This window comes from Ahaetulla prasina, chromosome 4, assembly GCF_028640845.1.
Source record: "Ahaetulla prasina isolate Xishuangbanna chromosome 4, ASM2864084v1, whole genome shotgun sequence".
In the NCBI taxonomy this organism is placed as follows: Eukaryota; Metazoa; Chordata; class Lepidosauria; order Squamata; family Colubridae; genus Ahaetulla; species Ahaetulla prasina.
This window is the reverse complement of record NC_080542.1, coordinates 65,010,339-65,020,121: the sequence shown is the minus strand read 5'-3', so window position 1 is coordinate 65,020,121 and position 9,783 is coordinate 65,010,339. Positions and strand designations below refer to the sequence as shown.

Below are 9,783 nucleotides of genomic sequence, written 5' to 3'. Positions count from 1 at the left end.
CCGACCACCCTCTCATCAAGGGAACTAAATCACTGAACTCCTGGTTATAATCAGCCACCGGTCTCCTCCCTTGCCTGATGGTTTTCATTCGACCTTTGGCCTTCTGCTCTGCAATCTTCCAGCTCAGGGTTAAAAGTGTCAGCAGAAATTCCTCCAGACGCCTCCCCCAGCTCAGCCGGCAGCTGGCCTTCCATCACATTTTTTCTTTCTCCCCCCTCGGTATTGCGATTGCAATCCTGGTTGGTAGACATGATTGGAGATCCAACTTTCTTTCGCCAGAGCGGTGCGGCTGAAGATGGCGGTGCAGATATCCAAGAAGCGAAAGTTCGTGGCCGATGGCATCTTCAAAGCCGAACTGAACGAGTTTTTGACTCGGGAGCTGGCTGAAGATGGCTACTCCAGGGTGGAAGTCCGCGTTACCCCAACCAGGACCGAAATCATCATTCTTGCTACCAGAACTCAGAACGTTCTAGGAGAGAAAGGACGGCGGATTCGCGAGCTGACGGCCATGGTTCAGAAGCGGTTTGGCTTCCCGGAGGCCAGTGTGGAGCTCTATGCCGAGAAGGTGGCCACCCGAGGATTGTGCGCCATCGCCCAAGCCGAATCCCTGCGCTACAAGCTTCTGGGAGGCCTTGCCGTGCGTAGGGCGTGTTACGGCGTCCTCCGTTTCATCATGGAAAGCGGAGCCAAGGGTTGCGAAGTGGTTGTGTCGGGCAAACTCCGTGGCCAGCGTGCTAAGTCCATGAAGTTTGTGGATGGGCTGATGATCCACAGTGGGAACCCAGTCAACTACTACGTGGATACTGCCGTGCGCCATGTCCTCCTCAGGCAAGGTGTGCTGGGTATTAAGGTGAAGATCATGTTGCCCTGGGATCCCAGTGGGAAGATTGGGCCCAAGAAGCCCCTGCCGGATCACGTCAGCATCGTGGAGCCCAAAGAAGAGATCCAACTTAATGTCAGGCTACCTCCGATTATAACTAGGAAAGAATTCACCTTGACTTCATTTGGAATAAAGAAAAGTACTTTTACTCGTTATAGTCTTGATGGCAGCTTAGTAAAGTTGGATCTGAGACAAAATATGGCTAACATATCATATCCCCCCAATTGTCCCTCCTCCTTCAGGAGGTCAGGCTGGTCTGGTCCAATGCCAGCTCCTTCTCGGCCCCTCGTGGTAATCTTCTTCCACAGGTCTCTAGTTGTCAGTCATCTTAGGAATGCAGTTTCTGTTAATCACCCCTCCCACACTGTTATGTCAGCCGACACTCTTAAGAGGCTCCTTTTCCCTTACCCTGTACGGTGGTATGATACATCTCAGTTCCTTAATTGTTTTATAATACAGAAATAAACATTTCACATTCTATCTACTGATATAAATCATTCAAAAGTATACGAAGATTGGAGTGGAGGCTGACAGTTTGTTTTTGGGGGAAGTTAGGAATTGATGATTGTAGGGGTATAATTAAGTTGGGACGAAATTTTTTTTAGCATATGTTTGTTTTATTTTTAACTATACCTTGTGCTCGTTCCGGGAAGTCAGGGGGGGGAGGGGGGTTGTGAAGGGAGGGGGGAGGGGAGGTGGGGGGAAAGGGGGGGAAATTTCTGTAAAAATTTTTGAATAAAAAAAAATTATATTCTCCTTTGTTATTTTACATATGTCCTTTACTAAATAAAATTTTCAAACACTGAAACAAAAATATGTACTCAGAAAATTTTAAAATCTAATTAAAAAAATAACAGATTTGACTATGCAATTTGATTAGCAATTTCTGAATGGTGGTCTATGGCAAATGCCAGTTCCTTAAAAAAAGAAGGGTGCAGTTACAAACAGTGCTGAAGAGAAATGAAATGGAACATAGCTGCTAAAGCAAGTGGCTACACACAAAAAATTGACGAAAAAAATTGAATCATATACGAGGTGAGAAAAGGGGAAACTCATCAAAAACAAGTATTCAGAGATAGTCCAGAATTGTGAAGATGGTATCTGAAGGTTAAAACTCAGAATGAACTGAAATTGGCAAAGGATGCTGAGAACAATAAAAGAGCTCCTTCAAATATGTTCAAAATAAAAGGAAGAGAAAAAAATTAATGTAGTAGCAGCAGAGTTGGATGATTCAGCCCTTATTTGATTTGAATTGGAGATTCAAAATTAAAAGAGAATAAATTTTTATACAAGTTTTCAGTTCAGACTTCAAAGCAAAAGAATTTTATTGCAGCCTATTTCAGATTCAATTAAAAAAAATTCATATATAGTCTATAATGGGAAAGGATCAGAGTGTATTCTCCATCTGAACTGTAAGGGTTGATGCCAAGACTGGCCTGCTGCTGCTTTCTCACTCTTTTTCTTTGGAAATTACTAAAGCTAGGACAAGAAAGAGAGCAGCTGCTCTCAAGAATCATCCTCCCTCCCTTAATGCCTTGCTCTGAGAAAAATAGAGAATGATATTGAGGAGGCCATTACAGCTCTTAGAATTGCCATTCTCGCTAATGAGTCAATCTGCAAATACTCACACTGAAGCATTGTGAAGGCAACAGTTCCCAAGCCATAGAACTCTAAGAGCTCCTCAGAATGAAGAATAGAAATTGAAAATTCATATACAAAACAGTGGAGAAAAGCAACAGAAAAAAGCCAACCCCATTCTTCTGGGCGTTCTGAAAGGTCTACTCTGACTCATAAGGAGACTATTGGTGATAGTGGATATTAAAAGTGAAATAATTGCAAGCGAATACTTCCTACAATCTTCTACTTAGTTTATGATCTAGATCAGAGTTTCTCAGCTTTGAAACTTTAGGATCCATGAACCAACTCCCAGAATTTTCTCCAACCAGCATGCTGGCTGGGGAATTCTAGGAATTAAAGTCCACACACCTTAAAGTAGCTAAGATTGAAACATTGATCTAAACTTTTAATCACCCCAAACACAATGTTTTGGATGTATAATGGCAGCAGTCCCAACCTTTCTGGCTCTGTGAACTGGCAGTAGCAGTGATGACAGGAGAGGGATGCTTTTGCACATGCACTTACTGCTTGCACAAATGGAACTTTGCACACTTGAGTGCTCAGTGTTGTTTGATGGCCCAATTCTCAGTCGACTGTGGCCCAGTCATGGGCTGCAGACAGGGGTGAAATGCTCCCAGTTCGGACCAATTAATTATCTTTAATTTTATATATATAACTGAATAAATCCCCAGTAACTAATAAACAGTATTTTTGTGAATTTTTTTTAGAAGTGGATTATTCCTTTATTGAAGTGGCCTTCTCTTATAATCCAGATGTGGTCTTGGAAGCAAAGCATTATACAGTTTTGATTATCCATAATGCTCCACATACATCCTGCTCTAGAATTTAATTCACTATATTAACCAAATTAGTTTTCCTAAAAATTAAAGGTAATACATGATACTTTCCACCATCAATTAAAATAGAATCAATTAAAATAGAAATTTCAAAATACTTGAAAAAATATCTGTGATATTATGACAGAAAAAAAGCAGGCAGGAAGATTTGTGTGAAAAGCAGTATTTCAATTATCCTGAGCTTCTTTCATTCAGGGATACGTCTTAAGAGACACTCAGATGATTAAAAAGTCATTTCTGTTTTTTAGTGAACTGTGTAATTATACAGTTATTATGTAATTATATATTTATCTGAGGAAATGCATCTTCAAGAAGTTAAAATCGCCCTTTCTTTGTAAGGGGAACTGAATTCACTGGAGTAAAAATTTAAATTTCAAACTTATACTTTCCTTTTCACCTTTTGTTTTCCAAATACAACCTAGACTGCTGATGTACAGTGATCAGATTTCAAATGTATTTTTTTTTAGCCTGTAGTGGAACAGTGCCCTAATATTACAATTTCATCTTTATATATCTGAAATCAGCAAAAGCTTGAATTTCTCAAAATTATGTTTCAAAGACCTATCTTCTATCATCAAATTCCCTCCATGTTATCTATTTGAAGCAAACTTCAAGCATAATAGAGAAGAAAAAGGAATCTAAACTTTATTAGAATTTGTATATTTTAAGTGCTGAATTAATTACTGCACTATTCATAAACTTTGATCTCAAGATTTCATCATTCTTGTCTTGGTATTTAAAGAACTGAGGTTTAAAGAGCCATGTTATTATGTTACTAATGAAATTTTTAAATAAAATAATTAAGAATTAACATACTTTCCCCTCAATAAACTCTAAAATTAAAAACCACAAAGATAGTTTGCCAAAGTTCTCAAAGTTCTCAAAGTTTGTGAGGTTTCTCAAAGGTGAATGTATTAAGGGAGGAGATTGAATCTTATTTGCAAATCTGAAATGCCCTATTTGTGTCAAATCTACTAGACTTCAGAAATAGATTATTACAAACGAAATAGTTGTCTTCCAACAATATATGACTTATCATAGTTGATGTGTGAAGCGAGTTAAAGTGAAATTCAAAGTTATGAGTCCAAAACTGTGCTTTGGCTTTTTTTTCTGTTTAAAAAATGTCAAGAGGTAGATAATAAGGATGAAAATAAGTTTAGACACATAATCTTTGAGTGAAAGCTGAAGGAACTGATTGGATGGTGCAAAGATTGCATCTTTTTATCCATGCAGAATACTTAATATCAGGGAACCTCTTTCTTCTATGTCCTCTAAAGAATATATTGGAAGTCTCATCCTTAAAAAGTAGGAAAACATTTATTTATTTATTCATTCATTCATATTATTGAGTGGGCAATCCAATGGAAATTTGAGTATGCCAAACTGATATATTTTCTTTGCTATTTGCATTCCAGTGCCTTCTCCACCCCTTACCTGAAATTATTCATTGGCTAAAGCATGATAAATAAGGCGTGGATCCATAAATTTAGGTATAGTTAATGGGCCCTTTCATTTCATTTCATTTGTTCTCTTTTACTAAGAGAATTTCCACAATTTCCAGAATTGCCTATTTCCAGAAGTAAATATAAATGAAAATAAAAGCTCAATCCAGAAAATTATTTGATCTTTCTCCTAAATCCTCCCATGGAAACTGCACTTTAGATTTTAAAAGCCTAAGGGTCTGAGTATCCAATAAAATTTTCTCAGTTACAGTATTTTTTTCAGTTATACCTGAATATTTACAAGTATGAATATATGAATTAAACTAATAATATGCATCAATTTAGAGTTACATTCATTTGAATATTTATTCTTTTCCATAAACTCAAGTGAATTTTTAAGTATCTCTTTACCACAATAATTGTTTATATAAACAATTTGAACTTAACTAATTCTAAGACAGTTAAAGAAATTCAAACAATGTACAGTAATTATTTTCTTACTTGCAATTTTCCATAGAAACCTCTGTTCAGATAGTAAATATATTAGCCTTACACCATTTAACAGAATAATTTAATAACTGATCACAATACTATATGTGTTTGAGAAAGATTATGTTCATAATTACCAAGAAAATAACAATTATTACTAGCATATGTTAATTTATGTGCACTCCACTTGTCTTAATACTGATTCTCAAATCAAGTTAAATTTGAGAACTGAAAGTGGGTATCCTGATAAATAAATTGCATAATAAATAAATGCACTTGTGATATCCCTAGGTAACAGATGAGAATAAAATATTTTATTTCAATCAATATATTACAAACAGATCTACTTTTTATTTAAGATATGCTCTAAACTTTTAAAGTACAATTTTAAACTCTTTTTCCACAGGAAAAAATATCAGTTAATCTAATTGATTTGATTGTACTTCAAATATACCCAGTTATGCTTTAATGGATACTATACAGGCTAAACTACAAATGACAATATAGTTCATGTTTTTGAGCTAGAATGGCTGACAAAAATTTAGCATCCATTTTTAGCAAAATAGCAGGTTGTAATTTGCATACTATATAGAATCTTTTTTTTCTTCCTTTTTTTCTATACTATATAGAATCTTTACCATCTTCAAAGTTACTTAAAAAATAAGGAAACAAATATAAGAAATAAATATAATTGTAAAACTTTTAATAAAAAGGGAGCAACAAAATAATCAAATACTTAATTGTGATTAAGTATTAATCTACTGTTGTAGAAAATCATATGGGATTTAGAGCCTTTTCTAATTTCATTGATTTAATTGTATTCATTATTTCTTGCACAGACAGGTTTAAAGCTTGATTTTAAGTAAACTTAAGATTTGAATATCAACAACAATTGAATCTGCAAAGATCATTAATTCCATCAAGTTTAACCCTGGTATCTTCAAGGGCTCACCACCATAAAACATTTTCAAAGCATTTCTTGAAGACACAGATAGTAGAGATAATGAAAGGGTAGTTCAGCAGCCTCCGATGAACTACTGTTGTGCTAAAGCAAGTATTCTGCCCCATCTTTAAAACAAAAACTTTCAATAGCTGTTAAAAACCTACACTCTTTACTTTGCCATTTCCTTTTCTGAAATTCTCAACTTGGCATGACATTGAAAAATAAGCACTTATTTGAATCACCTTGTTTTCCTTCTCCCAGCAATTGCAAGTGCATGCCACACCCCGTATTTTCCAACTTCAGTTCAAAACTTCTGTTTTCTGACCTGAATGATTTTAAGGTTATGTTTTATGCTGCCTGGCAATTGCAGATTGTTGCTTTTTTTGTTTCTGGTTTTTAAAAATAATCTTATAAAAACCTTATATTTAATTCAATAATGGCTCATTAGATCGATGAATTATTCTAATGCTCCATTCAACACTTAGTAGACACCAGAGTGGTTTCGGCTGGCACCTATCAAATGATATATAAAGCTGAGTACCCTAAATACAGATGTTACATTGTGTGTCCATGTATAAGGTTGACAAATGTAAAATGAAGGATGAAAATCATTGAAATCCCTGCATATGCGCACATTACATAACATAATATCTGCAACTCTCTGTTTTGAGAACTTTAGGGAAAATAGTATCTAGATATTGCTCCCTGCAATCACCAGGACTTAGCCAGTTTTTAAATTTAAGTTGTCATCTATAATGTGAAGGTCAATTCCTGGTAGAGGGTTTGAATTCTGTAAAATAACACCTATTTATCCACATCTGAGGAGTCCCAGTAAGGATAAAACTAATTGTGTGGTACCTCTTGCAGGTCAATGGAACTGCCTAGATTAAATTTCCAAAGCATGTTTTCTTTGTTTTCCCACCATAGACATATAGTATTGTAAGGCTCAGCAGTGAAATGCACTTACCTTCACTATGCTATACCAGTTCGGGAGTGTGAGTGTATGCGCTTCTTCTGCACATGTGCAGAGGGGTCAAAAACAAGACCTAATGTTTTCCTGGTGGGTAGGCAGAGCCTCCAGCCTCTGGTGTAAAGTCCTCAGAGTTACGATGCGTCTCTAGCCTGGCAACAGCCAGGCGTCTGCTGATTGGGTGAGATGCGCCATAAGAAAAGCGGGAGATTTGGAGCTCTGTCATTGGTGCAGCCCCCTCTAGCAGCCGGTATATAAGAGCTGTCAAGGGTTTCTAGTTTTAGTCAGAGTTCTCTTGTTGTTACCGTGTTGGTTAATAAAGTTGTAAAAGCAATTCCTGACTGGACTCTTTCTGGTACCTGACACCAGACTTAATACTGGCGACGAGGGTCAAGTCAGACCTGCAAAGCAATCGCCTGCGATTGAATTGATTCTTGGATGGCAACTCAACCGTTCTTCGCTCCTTTCGAGCCTCACGCTGAAACTTGGCAAGCATTCCTCGACCGTTTCGAATGTTTCCTGCGGGCAAATGATTATGCTGAGCTGTCAGCTGAAAGGAAGCATGGCTACTTCCTCAGCCTTTGTGGAAGAGACATGTTCGGGACGGCCAGAGCTTTGGCCTCTCCCCTTCTTGTTTTTGAGGTGCCCTGGGACACTCTGCTAGGCAAGCTGTGGAGCCACTACTCCCCCATTCCCTCCCGTATTGCCCGAAGGCACACGTTTCGGCGAAGGATTCAGCTGCCGGGCGAATTGATTAACGCCTATATGGCTTCTTTGCACACGGCCACCTTAGATTGTGAGTTCCACAATCTAGATAAGGTCCTCCTGGATGAGCTGGTGAGCGGTGTTGCTGACCTGCGTTTGCAACGGTGACTGCTGGCGTGCACAGATGTGACTTTGGCCGCTGCGCTTGATGAAGCCCAAGCGGCTGAGATGGCTGAGAGGTCTGCAGTGGAGATCCATAAATTTCAACCTCCCCCCACTCTGTCAGAGAAAGGCCCCGCTGTCCATCATGTTGTTTCGGACCCGTTGGATTCCTCTGATGATGATGGTGGTGTCCGCCGCCTCAAGGCCACTCCCAAGAAAGGGTGGCCTCTAGCCAAACCGTCCTCCGCTGTTTGCTTGGGATGCAGGGGGAGCCACGGCAGATCCGATTGCCACTTCAAGGCTGCCATATGCTGCCGGTGTGGGAAGAAGGGCCATCTCGCCCACTTCTGCCGTGCCTCATTGCCGGTTTCTGACCCACCAGCGGAACCTGCCACCCATAAGAAGATGTCTTGGAAGACCGCCTCCCACCGGGAAGACTGTTTTACCGTTGGCCATGCATCAGTGGCACCTCATGGTAATAAGATTTACCTTACGGTAAATCTTGAAGGCTCTCTTTGCGGGATAGAGGTGGACACTGGTTCCTCCAAATCATTAATTTCCTGGTCCACCGTCAAACGACTTTTGCTGAGCTTCTTGAGGTCCCGGTTGTGGCCTTGCTCCATCACCCTAACTGATTATCAAGGGGGGGGCTATTCCAGTTTTAGGGTGCTACGAGTTCCATATTCGCCGTGGGAATTTCTCAGGGTATCTGCCTCTTATTGTGGTGAGAGTGCCTCTTATTGTGGTGAGAGGGCACTCCACTACCCCCTGTTCTTGGGAAGGCATCACCCGGGAATTCGCCGATGTGTTCAGTAGTCAGCTGGGGAAATATACAGGCTCCAAGGTTTCATTTAACCTGGATCCCAGCATCACGCCTATCCGCTTGAAATCTCGCATTGAGGCATAGGGTTGACTTGGAGTTAGATAAACTTCTCTCTCAGGGGGTCAGTGGATTATTCCCCGTGGGAGACCCCTATTGTTCTCTCCCTTAAACAGGACAGCTCAATTAGGATATATGCGCATTATAAGGGCACGATTAACAAGGCACTGCAGGCAAATCCATACCCTGTCCCGGTTGTGCAGCATCTGCTCCACTCCCTGGGACAGGGTTCTATCTTCGCCAAGCTTGACTTGGCGCAGGCCTACCAGCAGTTGCCGGTGGATGATGCCACGGCGCTGGCACAGACCATCGTTACGCACCGGGGGGCGTTTAAGTGTAACTGACTCCAGTTTGGTGTCAGTGTAGTCCCCGGGTTGTTCCAGTGTTTGATGGAGAGGTTGCTCCAAGGTTTAGAGGGCGTCGTCCCTTTTTTTGATGACGTCCTCATTTCCGCTGCTGGTCCTGAGGACCTGGCTGCGAAATTGAGGGCCCTTTTGTACCGGTTTCGGACTGCCGGGTTGAGGCTTAAGAGGCAGAAGTGTCAGATAGGAGTCTCGCAGGTGGAGTTCCTGGGATTCCTTTTGGACTCTGAGGGGATTCACCCTACCCCTTCTAAGATTAAGGCTATTCATGGGGCCCCAGTCCCCACGAATAAAACAGAGCTCCAGGCCTTCTTGTGGCTCCTGAACTTTTATGCCGTTTTTTTACCACATAAAGCCTCCCTTGTGACAGGTTGCTGTCAGCTAGCGCGCCACGGTGTTGCGGGAAGGAGGCAGCTGCCTCCTTCGAGGCTGTCAAGAGCCTCCTCACCTCCCAGGCAGTCCTGGTCCAGTATGAT

The 9,783-nt window shown here is 40.3% G+C and overlaps 1 protein-coding gene across 1 annotated transcript; it reads left to right on the top strand.

Moving 5' to 3' along the window:
• The first annotated feature begins 280 nt into the window (after positions 1 to 280).
• LOC131198217 (small ribosomal subunit protein uS3-like) lies at positions 281 to 8,071 on the top strand. Its single transcript, XM_058182712.1, has 2 exons — positions 281 to 955; positions 7,670 to 8,071. The coding sequence occupies exons 1-2, from the start codon at positions 296 to 298 to the stop codon at positions 8,069 to 8,071; spliced, it is 1,062 nt and encodes a 353-aa protein (XP_058038695.1). The 5' UTR covers positions 281 to 295.
• Positions 8,072 to 9,783: the final 1,712 nt, after the last annotated feature.

Coding starts and splice junctions, on each gene's coding strand:
- LOC131198217 (XM_058182712.1), top strand. CDS start 296: ATGGCGGTGCAGATATCCAAGAAGCGAAAGTTCGTGGCCGATGGCATC. Junction 956..7,669: donor AAGAAGAGATCCAACTTAAT/GTCAGGCTACCT, acceptor GCTCCTTTCGAG/CCTCACGCTGAAACTTGGCA.